General features: G+C 38.5%; 1 protein-coding gene across 2 annotated transcripts in view; it reads right to left on the bottom strand.

Moving 5' to 3' along the window:
• Window positions 1–3,710: 3,710 nt before the first annotated feature.
• The window catches only part of LOC309643121 (uncharacterized protein), a 60,133-nt gene continuing 42,265 nt past the window's right edge, over window positions 3,711–21,578 (bottom strand). For both annotated transcript variants that reach the window (XM_082425584.1, XM_082425585.1), the window contains exon 5: window positions 3,711–20,940. In XM_082425584.1, coding sequence (XP_082281710.1) covers window positions 19,490–20,940 — 1,451 coding nt within the window. In that variant the 3' untranslated portion in view covers window positions 3,711–19,489. The remainder of the gene's footprint in view (window positions 20,941–21,578) is intronic.

Genomic DNA, 21,578 nt, shown 5'->3' on the forward strand with positions numbered 1-21,578 from the left:
GTATGATGATATGGGCTTGTCATATATAGCCTTTATTATGTTGAGGTATATTCTTTCTAGACCTAATTTGTTATGAGTTATTATCCTGAACAGATGTTGAATTTTGTCAAATGCTTTTTCTACATCTATTGAATGATCATATGATTTTTTTTCTTTCATTCTGTTAGAATGATATATCACGTTTATTGATTTGTATATGTTGAAGCAATCTTGCATCCCAGGGATAAATCCCTCTTGAATCATGGTGAATGATCCTTTTAATGTGCTGCTGAATTTGATTTGCTAATATTTTACTGAGAATTTTTCCATCTATATTCTCAGGGATATTGTCTTTTTTAATTTTTATTTTATATTGGAGTATAGTAGATTAACAATGTTGTGTTAGTTTCAGGTGTACAGCAAAGTGATTCACTTATACATATATCTATTCTTTTTCAAATTCTTTTCCCATTCAAGTTATTACAGAATATTGAGCAGAGTTCCCTGTGCTATACGGTAGGTCCTTGTTGGTTATCTATTTTAAATACAGCAGTGTGTACATGTCAATCCCAAGCTCCCAGTCTGTCCTTCCCAACACCCCCATCCTTCCCCCCTGGTAAGCATGAGTTAATTCTGAGTCTGTGAGTCTGTTTCTGTTTTGTAAGTTCACTTGTATCATTTTTTTTTAGATTCCACATATAAGCACTATCATATGATATTTGTCTTTCTCTGTGTGACTGACTTCACTTAGTATGATAATCTCCAGGTCCATCCATGTTGCTGCAAATGACTATACTACCCAAGGCAATCATCAGGGATATTGACCCATGGTTTTCTTTTCCTGTGGTGTACTTTCCTGGCTTTGGTATTAGAGTAATGCTGGCCTCATAAAATGAGTTTCATAGTGTTCACACCTCTTTGATTTTCTTTTTAAGAATTTGAGGATTGATTAATTCTTCTTCAAATGTTTGGTGAAATTCACCTGTGAAGCCATCTGGTCCTGGGGTATTCGATGTTGAGAGATTTTTTTTTTTTTTATCACTGGTCCACTCTCATTATTTGTTATTGATACGCTCAAATCTTCTATTTCTCCCCGATTCAGTCTGTAGGTTGTACGTTTCTAAGGATTTTTCCATTTCTTCTAGGTCATCCAGTTTGTTGGTGTATACTTTTTCAGATAGCTTATGATCCTTTGTTTTTCTGTAGTATCAGTTGTAATGGCTCCTCTTTCATTTATAATGTTGTTGATTTGGGTTCTCTCTCTTTTTTTATTGGTTAGTCTACCTAAAGGTTTGTCAGTTTAGTTTATATTTTCAATGAACCAACTCTGTTTTATTAATTTTTTCTGTTGTTTTCCTGTTCTTTTATTTATTTGTGCTCTAATCTTTATTATTTCCTTCCTTCTACTTTGGGCTCAGTTTGTTCTTTTTCTACTTCTTTGAGGCATAGAGTGAGGAATCTTTCTTGTTTTGTTACCAAACCAAGTTTGTTTGCCTGATGTGCAGCAAGCTAAAATGCTGAGGCACTGAGGTTTGCAGCAAAGAAAGGGGGGAGATGGGAGAACAAGTCTCAGATCTGCCTCCCTAATGGTGAGGGGCTTGGGATATTTATGGGATAAAGAAGCAGGGTGGTCTTAGGTGTGGGGAAAGATGATCGGAGGTATGGAAGAGGTGAGGTAATCTGTATTCTGTGCAGGCGTATCTGAATTACATTTTTCTTCATAGGATGTATGTTCAAAAATGGAGGCATGCTACTGGGCATGTACCCTGAGAAAACCATAATTCAAAAAGAGTCATGTACCACAATGTTCATTGCAGCTCTATTTACAATAGCCAGGACATGGAAGCAACCTAAACGTCCATTGACAGATGAATGGATAAAGAAGATGTAGCACATATATACAATGGAATATTACTCAGCCATAAAAAGAAACGAAATTGAGTTATTTGTAGCAAGTTGGATGGACCTAGACTGTCATACAGAGTGAAGTAAGTCAGAAAGAGAAAAACAACATATGCTAACACACATATATGGAATCTGAAAAAAAAATGGTTCTGAAGAACCTAGGGGCAGGACAGGAGTAAAGATGCAGACATAGAGAATGGACTTGAGGACATGGGGAGGGGGAAGGGTAAGCTGGGATGAAGTGAGAGAGTGGCATGTACATATATACACTACCAAATGTAAAATAAATAGCTAGTGGGAAGCATCCGCATAGCACAGGGAGATCAGCTCGGTGCTTTGTGTCCACCTAGAGGGGTGGGATAGGGAGGGTAGGAGGGAGATGCAAGAGGGAGGAGATATGGGGATGTATGTATATGTATAGCTGATTCACTTTGTTATACAGCAGAAACTAACACACCATTGTAAAGCAATTATACTCCAATAAAGATGTTACGAAAAAAGAAAGATATGTAATCAGGAAATAACAAATGGAGGTGTGTAGCGTGATATGAGGGTCTAGTTTTGGGCACTCTGACATCAAAAAGCCATTCATCAAACACTTGGATAGGCCCAGTTTTAGGATTAGTGGTCCCAAGCAGTCTTAATTGGCTTAGCTTGAACTAGACTCAGCTGACTGCAAGTTCCTGGAAAACAACTCAGGCAACCATTTTATTGTTTAAGCTACATGAAGCTGGAAGAGCATGTAACTTGCAATAAAATAATAAGGCAAGTTTGCTCAGTGAAGGAAGGCTACAAGCAGAGGGATTTTTAGCAAGCTGTAATACAAACTCAATTTCTGTAAATCACCAGTTTCTATTAACCCTATGGGGCATGGTTTTAAGATTTTTTGTTTTTAACCCTGTGGGGCATGGTTTCAGTTTAACACACTTTTTGACCAGGGGATTTTTGCAGAAACTAATGCCTGTGGCTGGCAATTTGTTATGTAAGTGAATATTGAAACACCCGTGTTTGAGTAAATATCAACAACTTTTTTTGCACTTAATGTATTTATTTGAAACTTTGTACATGTCTTACTAAAGCATTCTAATATTTCGTTGGAGTGTGATAAGCAGTGTAGCAGGCACCTCTCTGCAGGGGAATAAAACATCTATTACAAATATGCTGTGTTTCACTGTAGTTTCCCCTGGAAGAGCAGACTCTACACTTTCTGGCATCATTTTTTTTTTTTTTTTTAGTCCTTGGGTATTATTTCCTCTAGAATATGTTCTTTTATTTTACCTGATAGTCGACAAGGTGGATCGACTTGTGGGGGGCTCTTTTAGAAACACCACAAGAAGGACCAGGTGCGGGACTACCACTACATTCACCAGAATGGTCAGTTATCCATTCTCTAGCTACTGCTAACAAAAATTGCTTGTGAGTCATTTTATTCTGTGCATTAAGGCTATAATAAATTTTATTTATTTATTTATTTGGGCTGTGCTGGGTCTTAGTTGTGGCCTGCAGGATCTTTTTTAGTGTGGCATGAGGACTCTTAGTTGCGGCATGCAGGATTCTTAGTTGCAGCATGTGGGCTCTTAGTTGTGACATGCGAAATCTTAGTTGTGGCATGCATGCGGGATCTAGTTCCTTGACCAGGGATCGAACACGGGCCCCCTGCATTGGGAGTGTGGAGTCTTACCCACGACCACCAGGGAAGTCCCTACAATAAATTTTAAACGCATGAATAAACTGCAATTACTCAAATAGAAACCCACTTTCTTATACCATTTTTGAGTTTTCTGGAAGATATTGAAGTTTGCCAGTTATTGATCAGATCAATCAACTCCTTTCATATATTTATTATACTCTAATACATAAGTGGGCTTAGTTGTCTGATGGCCAGTCCTTCTGTCTTCCTTTCCTGTAGATTCTGTGGAGGTGTCATGAATAGTTGTCACCATGCGGACTAGCCTCTTGTCTTTCCATATAAGAAGAATCACTTTTCCCTTCCATAAGAATGTCATTCCCCCCACGCCCCCACATAGATTTTCAGATTTCTCCTTTAATTGGTTTGGTAGACGATGATTCTCTCTTATATTCCCACAAACTCTGGTTTTATTTTTCAACAATATTTCAGATGTGGACACACTGTTGTAATAATTGTCTTGGTAAGTATGGTGCCATGAACCAAGATAAGGTTGTAGGACTGATAATATTGTTTCTTGCAGTTTCTTTCCTTCACCTGTGTAAATCTCAAGGTTGCATATATATCCAGTTTCACTTTTGCTAACCATCCTGACCAAAATTCCATATTTTGTGAGTTTTCCCCAATTATAGGTTTTGAATCTGAGTCATCCTCTCCACTTTATCATTGCCTCATCAAGTGATAGTTCTTGTTGGGGTATATAGATTGATTGAAATTTTGGTAGAAAATAATCCAAAAGAGGTTTAACTTTTGAAATTCTGTCTGCAGGAAGTGGAGTTTCCAAGTTATTGTTAAAGTGAAAAAATGTCATTGTTTGTTCGAACCTTCTTCTCGCCATAATCTTTGGAAAGATAGGTGTTTCAAGTAAGGGATCAGTCAACCAATATCCTTTCCAGTGTGACTTTCTTATTTGTGCCATCAAAATTATTAATCCAAGAAACTTCTTCATGTCACTGTTGGTTACATCAGTCCATTTTAAAGCCTTATCATACTTTTTATATGATTTTTCATTCTGTTGGTGATACAAGTTTGAGAAGTGACCAACTCGAACAAGTTACCAAAATTAATTCTGTTATTTCACTAACACTTTGCTGGTTATTACATTCAGTAGTTACACCTGACACACCTGTAAAGTCTTCTAATTTTCCTGAAATGTTGTCTTCAATCCACTCTTCTGTAGAAGCAAAGGAGCATTCTGCAGCACTGTAAGTTTCATTTTCCCTTTACGTATCAGAATCAGTCACTAAGACTTTTTTGTCTTTTTTTGGTGTAATATTCACATCGTCTGAATCAGAACTATATTCTGAAGAACTATCATTTTCTGATACGCTAGTATATATGCCTCTTGGACAGTCAGAGAAAGTATCTGCATAAAATTCACCGAAAAATTCTTCTTCACTCAAAATTTTGCAACGTGTCATTTTTGAAAATTTTATGACAATAAACTATGCACAAGGTTGGAACAAAAACCTAACGGAGCAAAATGTGAATGGTAATGGCAATCATAAGTTGTATAATGAACCCTTGATCAATTCTAAGCTCTAACAACTTCGCATGGTGATGTAAATTTTATCACTCTCTAAAAACATATTGATATGTCTCTGGTCAGTAACATTTGGGTAACAAAAGATGTATTAATACATCTCCGGTCAATAATGTGTTAATGTAGGCATTTATTGCTATGAACTTTCCTCTTAGAACTGCTTTTGCTGCATCCCGTAAGTTTTGGTATGTTGTCTTTCCATTTTTGTTTGTCTCAAGATACTTTTTTATTCCCCTTTTAATTGCTTTAAGACATTGTTCAGGGTGTGTTGTTATTTTCTGTGTATTCATGAATTTTCCAGTTATCCTCCTGCTGATTTTTAGTTCCTTGTAATTGTGGTCTGAGGAGATACTTGGTATGATTTCAACCTCCTTGAATTTGCTAAGATTTGTTTTGTGGCCTAAGATATGGTCTGTCCTAGAATATGTTCCATGTGCACTTGATGAGAATGCATATTCTGCTGTTGTTGGATAGAATGTTCTGTATATGTCTATCAGGGCTATTTGGTATGTAGTTCTGTTTAAAACCACTGGATCCTTATTGATTCTCTGTCTGGATGATTATCCTTTTTGAAAGTACAGTATTAGAATCCCCCACTCTTACTATATTGCTGTTTATTTCTCCTTTTAGCCCTTGTAGTTTTACTTTATATATTGATATTTAGTTGCTTCAATGTTGGTGCATAAATATATACAAACGTTATATACCTTTTTGATGGAATGATCCCTTTACATGTGTGTGTGTGTATAAAACTTCTCTCTTTCTACCAGTGTCAGTTTAAAGTCTATTTTGTCTGACATAAATATAGTTACCTCTGCTATTTTTGGTTACCATTTGCAGGAAATATTTTTTTCCATTCCCTCACTTTTAGTCTATGTATGTCTTTGAGGCTAAAGTGAGTCTCTTGTAGGCAGCATGTCATTGGATCTTATTGTTTTATCCAATTAGCCATCTTTGTCTTTTGATTGGAGACTTTAATCTACTTATGTTTAAAGCAATTATTGATAGGTAAGAACTTACTATTGCCATTTTGTTAATTGTTTTCTGATTGTTTTGTAGATCCATTGTTCCTTCTTATCCTGCTGTGTTTGTGTTTGATGTCTTTTGGAATCAGTATACTTTGACTTCATTATCATGTTCATGTTTTTTGTGTGTATGAATACTACAGGTTTTTCCCTTGTGGTTACCATGAGGCTTACATAAAATATCTTAAAATTATAGCACCCTGTTTTAAACTGATAACAAGACTTCAATAGCATTCCTAAGCTTTACACTTTTACTTCTCCTCCCCCTCACATTTTAGGTTATTGATGTTACAGTTTACATATTTTTCATATTGCATATACAATAATAGATATTTTTACTTATGCTAATTTTTTACTGTTTTTTTTTTTAGTTTTAAACTGGAGTTAGGGAACTATGTACCACCATTACTATATTACAGAATCTAACTTTGACTATATATTTACCATTACCAGTGAGTTTTGTCCTACCTTCTTATGTTTTTATGATTATATAATTAGTGTCCTTTTCTTCCACTCAGAGAGCTTCTTTAGCATTTCTTATAGGCAGATCTAATGGTGATGAGCTCTCTCAGCTTTTATTTGTTCAGGAAGGTCTTTATCTCTCCTTCATTTCTGAAGGACAGCTTGGCTGGCTATAGAATCCTTGGTTGACAGGGTTTTTTTTTTCCTTTAGCAGTTTCTAATTTATCATTCCTTTTTCTCCTGGCCTGGAAAGTTTCTGTTGAGAAATCCACCATGTCTTATGGAGGTTCCCTAGCATGTAACTTGTCTCCATTCTCTTCCTGCTTTGCAAATTCTTTGTCTTTGATTGTTGACAATTTAATTATAATGTGTCTCAGTGTAGCCCTATTCAGATTCAACATATTTGGGGTCCTTTGGGTCTCATGGATCTGGATGTCCATTTCTCTCCCTAAGTTTGGGAAGTCTGACATTATTGCTTTAAATATGCCATCTGTCCCTTTTTTCCTTCTGGAATTCCTATAATGAGGATATTGTTGCTTTTGATGGTGCCCCACATGTCGTGTAGTCTTTCTTTACTCTTTTGCAATCTTTATTCTTTTTGTTCCTCTGACTGGATAACTTCTAGGTCTCTGATCCTTTCTTCTGCATGGTTGAGCCTGCTGTTGAAACACTACAGAATTCTTCAGTGCAGTTTCTTTTTTTTTTCAGCTCTTAATTTTTTTTGATGATTTCTTTGTTGAACTTCTCATTTTGTTCATGCATTGTTTTCCTAATGTCCTTTAGTTATCTCTGTGTTCTTGTAGTTTACTAATCTTATTTAAGAGGATTATTCTGAATTCTTTGTCTGACTGTTCCTAGATCTCCATTTCTTTAGGGTGTTATTGGAGCTTTATTAGTTTCTTTTCGTGGTGTCATGTTTACTTGATTTTTCATGATCCTTGAATCCATATGTTGGTTTCTGCATTTGAGCAAATGGTCTCCTCTTCCAGACTTCACAGGTTAACTTTGGTAAAGTCAGTTCTTCACCAGTCAGCTCAGTTTCGGTTTCTGGACATGTCAACTGGTAGCATACTTTGGGCAATTGGGGCTTGCTCTCCACCTCTTTTGGGGCAAGGCTCTGCCCAAGCTCTGAGGTCAGGAGGGGCTGCCTCTGGCTGAAAACATTTGAATAGAAATTGCTGACTTGGTTTCCTGCTCAAGTGAGGCCATAGGGTGGGCTGTGCTGTTGTCTGGGTTCTCTGGTCAGGCTTCCTGGACAGTCAGGACTAGGTATCAGTACTATACTCAGCAGTTAGATGGAGCTATGAATGAGCTTCTCTACCCTGGTGGGGTGAAGAACAGGTCCCAGGGCCAGCACAGCTCATTGTTTGGGGACCCAAATAAGGCAAGACTGTACATCAAATTCCCTGGCTAGATGGGGCCACCAGATTTTCCCTGCAGATGAGGAAAGCCAAGGGCTTTGCTCTCTGTTCAAGTGCCATTGTAAGCAGGGGTGTTGGATGGGCTAGGCAGCTCGTCTTGTGCTCTGGTTAGGCTCCCTAATTGGATGGGCTGAAGGCTCTATTCAGCAATGGAAGGGGTTACAAATTAGTTTCCTTATTAGGGTGGGCCCCTGTACAGGCCCTAAGCATGGCAAGTCTCTTGTTTGAGGATCAAATTAGGCAGAAATATGCACCAAGTTCTGTGACCTGACAGACCACTGTCCTAGCTCTGTCAAATGGGTAGGGCCACTGGATGTGCTCTCTACTCAAGTGCTGCTGTAATCAGAGTTGCAGGATGGGCTACACAGATTCCCAGGAGATCTGGCTAGGTTTCTTGGTCAAGCCAGGCTGGAAGCTGTATTCACTTTGGGTGTGGCTATAAATGAGCATCCTTGCCCAGCTGGGGCAGAAGATCAGCCCCCAAGGCTGGCAGGGCTCTTTGTTTGGAGATCAAGTTAGATGGAACTGTGCACTAAGCTCCCTGGACAAATGGGGCCACTGTCTTTGTTCTGCAGATGCAGAGCTGCTGGTCAAACTCTCTGCTCAAGTGCCACTGTAATCAGGGCTTCAGGGTGAGCTACTGAGATTCCCAGGAGTTCTGGTTAGGTTTCATGATTGGTAGTGTTGGAGGTTGTATTCAGCAATGGGTAGAGCTATGGAGTAGCTTCCCTGCCCAGGCAGGACCACAGAGCTGGATTGAGTTAAGACCACAAAAAAAATAGCCTTGCAAGGCTTGGTGGAGCTGTTCCCCCAACTCCAGCCAGGCAGGGGAGCTAATACATAGCCCCACCCTACCAGGAAGCCTGACCTGAGCGCCTGGAAAGCTGCTTAACCCAACAGCACTTCAGCAGAGAGCATGGCCAGCAGCACTGCACATCTGCAGAACCAGGACACTGGGCCATGTCTGGCCAAGGAACTTGGGGCACAGTTCTCCCTGATTAACTCCCCAAACAAGAGTGTTGCCAGCCTTGGGGGCTGTTCTGTGGCCCTGCCTGGGCAGGGAAGCTACTCTGAGTTCTGCTCACTGCTGAGTACAGCCTCCAACTATCCTCACTGCAGAACAGTTAAAGAGCTGAATGACATCCTCATGAATCCAAATCTGTTCTCTCTCTGCTCTACCACCCTCAGTCTTCACCTACTGCTCAGAGATGCAGGATATAACTAAGGGTCATGTCCAGACATGAAAAATTTCAGCTGCATAAGAAAGAAGCCTTTCCAGAAGTTTTCAGAACACCTATGCAAACAGCTCTGGCCAGAATTAGGACATGTGCCAATCCCAAACAAATCCCTGAGGAGAAACTTTTTCATGACTGGCTTAATCTAATCAAGGTTTACTCTGAGCATTCTAAGACTAAGGTAAAAAAATACAAATCAAGGCTATGCTACCAAGGGAAAAAAATGAGTATAGGGAATAAAGAGTTTGTAAGAATCTATCAGTTGTTTGAAAGCTAATTCAAGAAATAACAGCTAATGCATGCATAACTCATAGTTCATAAATTATTCTGAGCACCACTATGAAGTAGGCACTACTAATGTCCCCATTTTATAGATGAGGGTCTGAGTACAGACAGTTAATTTGTCACAAATCTTTTAAGAGACAAAGCCAGAGAGCATATAAACTCAAGCAATCTGGTATCTAACTCTACATCCTCCTGTTTATTGGGAAGAAAGGAATAGGAAAAATATACACACAACATCATAATACAGATGTAAATATTTCCTGTTTAGCTTGGATTATACAACTCATACCTAGATGTCTCATCTGAACATTTTAACAGGATATTTTCTTCATATAATGGAAAGCAATACTGTGTTGAATTGAAGTAGTTCAAATCTGCTTTCTTTAATTAACATGATAATGCTTATTTTGTTTAATTAGTATTTTCATTATACCCACTGGTAGATGCTGAGGCACATGAAAACTTAATAAACACAATGTTTAAATTCTTTATTAAAGAGTTAATAGAAAACACTGGCCATATCCACTTACATATGCCAGGAAACCGTAAGAGAACATATACTAGGTATGGTAAACTTGACAACTGTAAAATATTATTTGCCTTAAAATGTATATTAAGAGAAATAGGTTAGCATTTAACGTGAAAAATCTTTGTCACATAGCTAAGGGATCAAAATATGTTATGTAATATATTCACATACGTTAGCACATCACACAGGGATTCTTCACATACATACTTACTGCTGTTATCCTAATGAATCATCTTATTTGTGTTGTGTGTTTTTTAAGAACTGAGAAACTATTGGAGGGATTTCAGAGAGCCAACATGTTCAGACTTTCTGCTTTTTATTAAGGAACAGTTATACTAAACTATGAGTATATATAAATATTCACAATAACTTTTGCCAATCACCTACAATCAATATGCAGATAAAAAACCAGAACACTGTTAACACCAGAGGAGCTCCCTCAAGTCAATCCAGGCAACTACCATCCCAACTTCCAACACCACATATTAAATTTGCCTTTTTGAGTGAAATATAGTATGTACTCCTTTGTGCTGTTTCTTTTGTATGCATGCAGTTGTGGTTGGTTCATTCTCACTGCTGTAGAGTGTATCACTGAGTGAATAGAGCACATTTATGTATCCATTCTAGTGTTGGTGGACATTTGTGCTGTTGTCTGTATCCGGGCTATTGAGAATAGTACTACTGTGAATACTCTTTCAGTAAAAATATTTGTATTTATCTGTTGGATATATGCCTAGAAGTACAATTACACATCCAGAATTTAGGGGAATTCCCTGGCAGTCCAGTGGTTAGGACTCCATGCTTAAGATCCCGCATGCTGTGCAGCACGGCCAAAAACGACAACAAAAAAGTAGCAAAACAAACAAAAAACAAAAAAACCCCAAAATTAACATGCCTGCTCAGCTTTAGTAGAAAAAGCCTGTTTCCCAAAGTGTACAATTTAGATTTCCACCAAACTTGTATGAGTCCCAGTTGCTTCATATCTTCATCAGTTTTTAAAAAATCATTTTAGCCATTCTGCTGTGTAGTGGTATTAAATTTTTGTTATAATTTACCTTTCCTTGATGGCTACTGAAGCTGATCAAGTTTTCACATGTTTACTTGCCAGTTAAATATACTCTTTGTAAATTATGTTCGATTTACATTTTTCTGCTAATTTTTCTGACTTTTTTGATTTATAGGAGCTCTTTACATATTCTGTGTGAGAGTCCTTGGTTAGAAACATGCACTGCAATTGTCTCCTCCCAGTCTGCCACTGGCTTTTAACTTGTGTTTTTTGAACAAACAGCATTTAATTCCAGTGCAAATTTCTCTATATTGTTTTTGTTTAACGTGTCTTACCCAAGGTCATGATGTTCACCTGTATTTTCTACCAGTGTTATTGTATTTCCTTTCACATTTAGATGTACAATCTATATGAAATTGACTTCTGTGCATGGTAGGTGGTTACAGCCAAGATGTTTCTTTTTTGCATATAGCGGGCCAATTATCCCAGTACCATTTATGATGAAAACCATCTTTTCACCACAGTACTACATGTGACCTTTGTCATTTATCAGTATGCTTGGACCTGTTTCTCAACATTGTTCATCGCTGTGACTATACAGACATACTTCATTTTATTGTGCTTCACTTAGTTGCACTTGACAGATATTGCATGTTTTACAGAGTGAAGGTTTTGTGGCAACCCTGCATCAAGCAAGTCTATCAGTGCCATTTTTTTCCAATAGCATTTGCTCACTTCATGTCTCTGTGCCACAGTTTGGTAATTCTCACTGTATTTCACACTTTTCATTTTTAAACTTGTTAGGGCAATCTGTGATCAGTGATCTTTGATGTTACTATTCAAAAAGATTACAACTTGCTGAAGGCTCTAATGGTGGTTAGCATTTTTTATCAACAGATATAACACTATTGCACACTTAACAGACTACAGTATAAACATAACTTTTATATGCACTGAGAAACCAGTGTGACTCGCTTTATTACAATATTTACTTTATTGCTGTGGTCCGGAACCAAGCCAATAACTCTGAGGTCTGCCTGTAACAGTCTAGTTATGTAGCAATCTGAGTCCTGCAGCTTTATTTTGCTATTTTCAGACTGTGTCAGCTATTGTTGGTCACTGCATCTGCAAATACATTTTAAATTCATAATTTCCAACAACAAAACCTGCTGTTGGATGGCAGTTAGGGTTGCACTGAATCATTCATTCAATTTAGGGAGAAATCAGTCTTCAGTCATCAACACTAAGTAAATCCTTTCATTTATTTTTATTTTTATTTTTTTAAAGGAACTCCTTTATTTACTTATTTATTTACTTATTTATTTATTTTTGGCTGTGTTGGGTCTTCGTTTCTGTGCGAGGGCTTTCTCTAGTTGCGGCAAGCGGGGCCACTCTTCATCGCGGTGCGTGGGCCTCTCACTATCGCAGCCTCTCTTGTTGCGGAGCACAGGCTCCAGACGCGCAGGCTCAGTAGTTGTGGCTCACGGGCCCAGTTGCTCTGCGGCATGTGGGATCTTCCCAGACCAGGGCTCGAACCCGTGTCCCCTGCATTGGCAGGCAGATTCTCAACCACTGCGCCACCAGGGAAGCCCTGGATTTGTTTTTGTAGGTGTTTTTTCTTACCTTCCTTTTTTTCTCTTGTGATCTGATGACTAACTTTAGTGTTGTGTTTGGATTCCTTTTTCTTTTTTGTGTGTGTATCTATTGTAGATTTTCGGTTGCAGTTACCATGAGGTTTTGATATAGCAGTCTATGTAAAAAAATAAGATTGTATTAAGTTGCTGATCTTTAATTTCAAATGCATTTCCAATATCCTGCACTTGTGCTTTCCTCACAATTGCTGGTTTTGATATCATATTTGTGTGCAGATAATTTCCTCTGTTTACTGTATGTTTGCCTTTACTGGTGAGCTCTTCCATTCATAATTTTCTTGCTTCTAGTTGTGGTCTTTTCTTTCCCACCTAGAGAAGTTCCTTTAACATTTGTTGCAAAGCTGGTGTGGTGGTGCTGAATTCTCATAGCTTCTGCTTGTCAGAAAAGCTTTTGATTTCTCTGTTGAATCTGAATGAGAACCTTGCTGTGCATTCTTGGTTGTAGGTTTTTCCCTTTCATAACTTTAAATACATTGTGCCACTCCCTTCTGGCCTGCAGAGTTTTTGCTGAGAAATCAGCTTATAACCTTATGGGAGTTTCCTTGTACGTTATCTGTTGCCTTTCCCTTGTTGCTTTTAATATTTTTTCTTTAATTTTTGTCAATTTGATTACTATGTGTCTTGGCGTGTTTCTCCTTGGGTTTATCCTGCCTGGGACTCTCTGCCCTTCCTGGACTTGGGTGACTATTTTCTTTCCCATGGTAGGGAAGTTTTCAGCTATTATCTCTTCATGTATTTTCTCAGGTCCTTTCTCTTACTCTTCTCCTTCTGGGACCCCTATAATGCAAATATTTGTGTGTTTAATGTTGTCCCAGAGGTCTCTTAGACTGTCCTCATTTCTTTTCATTCTTTTTTCTTTATTCTGTTCCATGGTAGTGATTTCCACCATTCTGTCTTCCAGCTCACTTATCCATTCTTCTGCCTCAATTATTCTATTGATTCCTTCTAGTGTATTTTTCATTTCAGTTATTGTATTGTTCATCTGTTTGTATGTTCTTTAGTTCTTCTAGGTTTTTGTTAAACATTTCTTGTATCCTCTCCATCTGTGTCTCCATTTTTTTCCCCACGATCTTGGATCATCTTTACTATCACTACTCTGAATTCTTTTTCAGGTAGATTGCCTATCTCCACTTCACTTAGGTGGTGTTCTGGGGTTTTATCTTGTTCCTTCATCTGGGACGTATTCCTCCGCTGTCTCATTTTGTCTAATTTTCTGTGATTGCAGTTTCCATTCTGCAGGCTGCAGGGTTGTAGTTCCTTCTGGCTTCTGCTACCTGCCCCCTGGTGGATGAGGCTGGCTAAGAGACTTATGCAGGCTTCCTGGTGGGAAGGACTGGTAACTGCACACTGGTGGGTGGAACTGGGTCTTGTCATTCTGGTAGGCAGGGCCATGTCGGGCTGTCTATCAGGCAGCAGTTTATTCAGGACGACTTTAAGCAGCCAGTCTGCTGTTAGGTGGGGCTGTGTTCCTGCCCTGTTGGTTGTTTGGTCTGAGGTGTCCCAGCACTGAGCCTGTAGGCTTGTTGGGTGGGGCCAGGTCTTGGTGAGAAAATGTCAGCCTCCAAGAGGGCTTAGGCCAGTGAGTACTTGCCAGAACTGCTGCCACCAGTGTCCTTGTCCCCACAGTGAGCCACAGCCAACCCCGCCTCCGCAGGAGACCAACACTAGCAGGTAAGTCTAGCCCAGTCTCTTATGAGGTCACCACTTTTTTCCCTGGGTCCTGGTACACACAAGACCTTTTGTGCGTCCTCCAAGAGTGGAGTTTCTGTTTACCCCAGTCCTGCGGAATTCCTGTGATCAAACCCCACTGGCCTTCAAAGCCAGACTCTCTGGGGGCTCCTCCTCCTGTTGCCAGACCCCCAGGCTGGGAGCTCAGAACTTTCACTCCTGTGGGAGGACTGTGGTATAACTGTTTTCGAGTTTGTGAGTCACTCACCCGGCATATATGAGATTTGATTTTATTGTGATTGTGCCCCTCCTACTGTCTCTTTGTTGCTTCTTCTTTGTCTTTGGATGTAGGGTATCTTTTTTGGTAGGTTCCAGCATTTTTTTTTTTTGTCAGTGGTTGTTCAGCAGTTCGTTGTGATTTTGATGGTTCCGTAAGGAGTGAGTTCACTTCTTTCTACTCTGCCATCTTCTCCCCACAAGTCATTCTTAACACCCTTTCATTTATTTTTGTCTTTGAACTTCTAATTTTGTGATGCACTTTTTGGATTTCTGGAACTGTTTTAGGGCTGTTGTATGTCCAGTGACTTGAACATAATTATTTCCTTTATTTTTCTGTTTCCCCTTTCCCCAATTATGTCAGGCAGGAGAATAAATCTGGTCTTTGCCACCCTATCCAGGAAGGATGCAATTCTCCTGGCTTCACTTTTCTATTGGTTGTTTATACATAAAAATATAATTTTTATATAGCCAGTTTGCTAAATTCACATATTTCTAATAATTTTTCCACAGACTTTTAAATGTAAACAATGGTATTACCTGCAAATAATGAGTTTTACTTCAATCTTCCCAGTTTTTATGTCTTATTTTTATTTTTATTTGGCCTTACTGACCTGACCTAGCTAAAACCTTCAGTCCAGTGTTAGACAGTAGTGGTGGTAGTAACAAGCATTCTTGTCTCATTATTATTTTTTTAAATTTATTTATTTTTGGCTGCGTTGGGTCTTCATTGCTGCACGTGGGCTTTCTCTAGTTGTGGCAAGTGGGGGCTACTCTTTGTTGTGATGCGCAGGCTTCTCATTGCGGAGCACGGGCTCTAGGCGTGCGGGCTGCAGTAGTTGTGGCACGCAGGCTTAGCTGCTCTGTGGCATGTGGGAATCTTCCTGGACCAGGGTTCGAACCCATGTCCCCTGCACTGGCAGGTGGATTCTTAACCACTGTGCCACCAGGGAGGTCCTTGTCTCATTATTAATATCAGGAAGAAATATTCCAGTATTCATCTACTTAGTTTGATGTTTGTTGTATGTTAGCTTTTTGTTTGTTTTTAATGAAGTTTCCTTCTATTTCTAGTGTAGTTTTTTAATCATGAATATGTGTAAAGTTCTATCAAATGTATTCTACATCTACTGAGACACTAATATGGTTTAACTTATTTTTTTCTAATGTGGTAGGCTACATCAATTGACTTAAACTTTTAAGTAAGTATTTGCTTGGATATGATTTCAAACTTACTACAGTCACTAGTAGAAAAAACTCATTCCGATTTCCCCCTGTGCACTGCATTTTCTCCATCTGTCCCCACATACTTGAACTCTGTCTCTACACACACACTCATTACTCTTTTTCTAAAGCGTTTGAAAATAACCTGCAGACACGAGACTTCATTTCCCCTATGTACTTGTGTATTTTCCTGAACACTTACTTACTTATGGACCCAAGTCTGGAAATAAACACTACCATCCAATTTACACACTCTTTATTGTCCCAACTATTCTATTTTTCCTTTTTGTTTTTATTTTAAAACATCTTCAGTCTACTCCAACCTGGAACAGTCTCCCAGTCTTTTCCTTTTATGTCCTTGACAATTTAAATACAGGCTTTACATTCTATAATATAACCTTTCAAGCGGCTTCATCTGGTATCTCCGCATTAGCATACTCTGGCTATGCTTTCTTGGTAAGAATAGAGCACAAATGTGTTGGCTCTTCTCAGAGCATCTCACCAGGGAGTACATTACGTTGACCTGTCCTACCATTGGTGAAGTGAACTTTGATCACTTGATTATGTTGGTGTCTGCCAGGTTTATCATAAAAACCACCATTTTCACCTTTTAGTTGATTAGTATTTTGTGGCGAAATATTTGGAGATAATGCCAATACCTGTTCTTCATTAAACTTCCACCCACAAACTCTAGCCTATGTTGGCAACTACTTACTGAATCAACTACCAGTATGATGGTTGCCAAATAGTGTTTTTTCTATTGCCATTATTCCTCCTACATTTATTAGTTGGCTTATAAAGAAAGCTTTCCCTCCTCTATGTATTTATTCACTTATTTATATCTGTACAAATTATTGGATTCCCATTTTTAAGTCACTTATACTATGATTCTGTTGTTATTTGTTTTGATGTTCAAACTGTCTCAAATTTGGCCACTGGAACCTGTCCAAAGTAGTTCTTTTGTTCTTTTGACATGTTTCCATAATTCTTAGAACATTTTCTTATTGTCTGATAGATATTTCTCCCCATCTCTGACTTGGAATAAGCTATCACTCCAGAGACCTGCTCAATTTTTGGTGGGAGGATAGTATTTAGTAATTAATAACCTGGTAATTGGTGTGCTCAGTGCTACTGAGGTGTCAGTAGACAGATCCATAAAATACACACAAACACACACACGACTACTATAATTATTTCTGTGTATTTAAAATGAGTATCATTCCAGTCCAACACTCCAGGTGGTTTTCTAGCTTCCCCCCTTTCCATTTTTATAGATACCTTTTCCAACAGTGAGAAACCTGGCTCTCATCATCTTCAATACATTTACTTATCTGCTCAGTGTTACCAGTATCTCAGCCATGCTAACCATCTCTTCCACTTGCCCCCAGCACTCTTGATGCAGGTTGGCACATCACCACAACACCTTTCTCATCCCTCACGGCAGACCTATTCTGCCTTTTCAACTCTAGGAAGGGAAGGCAGAAGAGAAATTTACAAAGTGCAAGGGAGAAAGGAGAATCAGAGAGAGGAGTAGAAGGCCAAATGGATTGAATTTGAAATACTAAATCTATCCTTTGATTCCTCTAGTAAACATCATTTAGTCAAGATATATTGTCCTTTGATATGGCTGGAATTTTTTTAATTTTAGGATTTTGTATCTAAATTCATAAGATAGTGGTCTATAACTTTACTTTCCTGAAATGTCTTAAAGGTTTTGGTATCAAAGTTGTACTGGCCTCATAAAGTGAACAGGAAAATTCCTATCTTTCTATCTCTGGAAAAGTTTATAAAAGTTTGGTATTATGTCTTCTTTTAATATTTAGAATAACTGCAGTGAAGCCATCTGTTCCTATGAGTTTTCTTTCTGGGTAGATTTTTAAATATGACTCAGATTGTTTGCAGTTTTGGTAAGGTACAATCTACCTCTGGTATGACCTTGTGCTTTTATTGATAGCATGCTGTGTTTGCTAGGGGCCCATCCTACTGGCAGTTCCTGAATTCTATTCATTTTTTTCTCAGTACTGAAAAAGAAAATCTGCTTGTGTTTTAGAGCTTAGATTTTCAAGTTCCTGCCCTGTGTCAGTATTCTCAAGATTTTGAGAAACTGGCTGTGTGTTTGAAGCCTCTCATGTTTCAGAATTTTTCACTCCAGCATTGACTGGCAAAGTTCACCGTTCCCTGGTTTCTGGTTTCCCTGCACCCTAACCCCCCTTGCCCCACCAAGCTATAGCCCTCTGCCTGAGCCAAGCTCAATATTCAGGTTCCTCCCTGTAGCCAGAATTAGCAGGTGCTCCCAGGAAAAACAGCTATATTTTCCCATATACTTTCTGTCATTTACTCCTCTCCTGAATTTTACCATTCTAGCCCTCTTTGCTTCTGCAACAGTAGGTTGCAAGTAAATAGATGCTTTTTGTGAACTGCTTTTCTAGTTGTTCTTAGTGAGTGCACTGGTCTGCTGCAAACTACTGTATCTTACTCAGTAGTAAAATCTATTTGTGCTTTTTAAAGCTCCATACTTAACAGTGTATATGTTTGTATATGAATGTTCTGCTTTTTAAAAAATCATTGTATCACATACAAAACATGTTAAGTATGTGGATAAATAAAGTTGGTTGCAGTAGGTCACACTTCACAGCAGGATGGCATCTGGCCAAACTGTTAAAACACTGGTAAGGCAGAAACTACCTATATTTCATACCACTTCCACTACACCAGGTAGCTGCATTCAAGGAACCTACATTGCCCCTTTGATCCACCATTTCAGGACAGGCCACTCAAAATTAGTCAGCCTCACAATTAATCAGAAATCCTGCTGGCAAGCTGCTGTCATATGTATATCACCAAGACCAGGATATCTCTCTCTCTCTACCTGGACATCAGAAAATCTTCTTGCAGGTGGGTCCTCTTGCTAAAAATCTTCCCTTGTTTTCCATATGCCTGAGCAATAAACATGTGAGTTGCTTACAACCCCTGGTTCCAGTTGATGTCCAGTACCTTAAATTGGAAGGAATAGCACACCCAGCAATAGGCCAAATTGTATAAATGCTATGTCTAAATGCAAACGTTCTCCACATTTCCTAAATGCTAGACACTTCAGTTCAAAATTGCTGATGTATGATAAGCTTAGGTTTAACTTAAAGTTTCTACCCACATAAATTACTATCTGATGTCCACTGAAATGCTACTTCAAACATTTCACACAAGTCCAATAAAACACCAACTCCTAGTAAATGCTTTCCTATAACTTCCTATAGTTTGTACATTTTCTCTGGCCTGTGGATGAAGTCTTCTCTGTGAATACTGATAGAGGTTTCTACCCTGTGTGATTTCTCTGATGTTTAGTGAAGTGTGGCTTTGGGCAGAAGGTTCCCTGTATTCATTCACCAGTAGGTTTTCTGTACTCTGAGCTTTCTGATACACTGTATGGTCCAAATTCCAGTAGAAAATTTTCCTATGTCCAGAATATCATATTATTTTCTTCCTTCTGTAAGTTCTCTGCTGTATTATGAGAACTGACTTTAGACCAAAGATGTTCTCAAAATCTTAATAGATTTTTCTCCCTGCTTTGTGTTCTTTGTTCTATAAACTCTTGACTTCACCCAGAGTGATTTCCCTCACTTATTATATTTATAGGGTTTCTTCCCAAATGTGTTCTCTGATGTACAGTAAGTTTGGACTTCACATAGAATGATTTCCTGCAAACATTACATTCATAGGGTTTCTCCCCTGTGTGTGTTCTATGATGTGCAGTGAGTTTTGACTTCACACAGAATGACTTTCCACATTCATTACATTCATAGGGTTTCTGTCTTACATGAGTTCTCTGATGAACAATTAGGGCTGATTTCTGACGGAAGTTTTTCCCACATTCATTACATCCAAAAGGTTTCTCTCCTGTATGTCTCCTCTGATGTTCTGTGAAACCCGAGTAGTAGCAGAAAAATTTTCCACATTCAGTACATTCATAGGGCTTCTCGCCTGTATGAGTTCTCAAATGTTTAGTGAGAGTTGACTTCTCAGAGAAAGATTTCCTACATTCATTACATTCATAAGGTTTTTCCCCTGTGTGAGTTCTTTGATGTTTAATGAGGTCTGATTTTCTGAGAAAGGCCTTCCCACATTCATAGCATTCATAGGGCTTCTCCCCTGTGTGTGTTTTCTGATGTACAGTAAGGACTGACTTAAATGAGAAGGATTTTCCACATTCATGACATTCATATGGTTTCTCCCCTGTGTGTGTTCTATGATGTTGGGTGAGGGTTGACTTTTCACTGAAGGATTTCCCACATTCTTGACATTCATAAGGTTTCTCCCCTGTATGAATTCTCTGATGTTTAATGAGGTCTGAATTCTTGCAGAAAGTTTTTCCACATTCATGACATTCACAGGATTTTTCCCCAGTGTGGGTTCTCCGATGTCTTGTGTGGGCTGACTTCTTGTTGAAAGTTTTTCCACATTCATGACATTCATAGCGTTTTTCTGCTGTTTGTATGCTCTGTTGTATGCCAAAGACTAATTTTTCATTGAAGAAGTTTCTGCATTCATTATATTCAATTATATTGTCAATTGAGTGGCTTCTCTGAATTGGAATGAGATCTGACTTCTGGCTCAAAGGGTGAACATTATGTTCAAAGAGAATGGATTCCTCAAAGAAATTTTCTCCACATTCATTAAATTCATAGTGATTCTCTTTTGGATGTGTTCTCTGATGAGCAAAGAGAGATGACATATCACAGAAGGTTTTTCTGTATTCAGTGTATTCACAGGTGTTCTGTCCTGTGTAAGGATTCTTATGTATAACAAAGAGTGAATTCTCATGGAAAGCTTTCCTACATTCACTGTATTCAAAAGGTTGCTCCAAAATTTGAATTTTTTGATGCTGAACAGAGTCTTCATTAAGACAGAGGCCATTCCCATTTTTATTATATTCATAAGATTTCTCTTCAGAGTGAATTCCTTCATGCTTGTCATCATGGAACCATTTTCTACCTTTGTTAAATTCATCAAACTTCTTTCTTGAATAGTTTCTACTGCTATTAATTAATTCTGAAATAGAGTGACAAGAAAGATTAGTTCACAAGGATATTTAGAGGAAATAGTTAGCATTAGGTTTCAGGGAGTTGATCAGTTTAGGTCCTTATCTCTTCACGCCTAGAATATGACAACAGTGTATACATCCAGTCTTCTCTCTCTTTTCCATTCTACCCAGCAGCAACAAATCAATATTCTAAGAGCCCTAACTCATAAAGGAACAGTACTAAAACCCAAGCTCTAATTCTTTTCTAGCTCTGATTCATGAGGAATAAAAATAAGCAACAAAAGAGCAAATCAGTGAGTGGACAAGCCATTCTTGCCACAGATTCAGACATACATCTCTATTGTAGGTATGGTATGTTCCCTTCATTACATCAGAGTTGGTCAGCAGTGGACCTCTCCTGACCATCAAACCCTGTTTCAATCCCTTTTGGCTTTCCCCCAGATTTCACCTGAGTTAGTATCAGTTTTCAATCCTGCTTTCATATCCATGTTTCAGCATCTCTGTATACCATGAAAACTGTAAGGAATAAAATTCTACACCTGGTCCTAGAAATTTCTTTTACCTTTACCTTATGATTTTTCGGTTATGTGTGGCTGTTTTTACTCCTCTACTATCTACAATATTCTACATCCTTGAGTTTAATGTC

Source organism: Balaenoptera physalus (genome assembly GCF_965194825.1).
Source record: "Balaenoptera physalus genome assembly, chromosome: 14".
Lineage (NCBI taxonomy): Eukaryota > Metazoa > Chordata > Mammalia > Artiodactyla > Balaenopteridae > Balaenoptera > Balaenoptera physalus.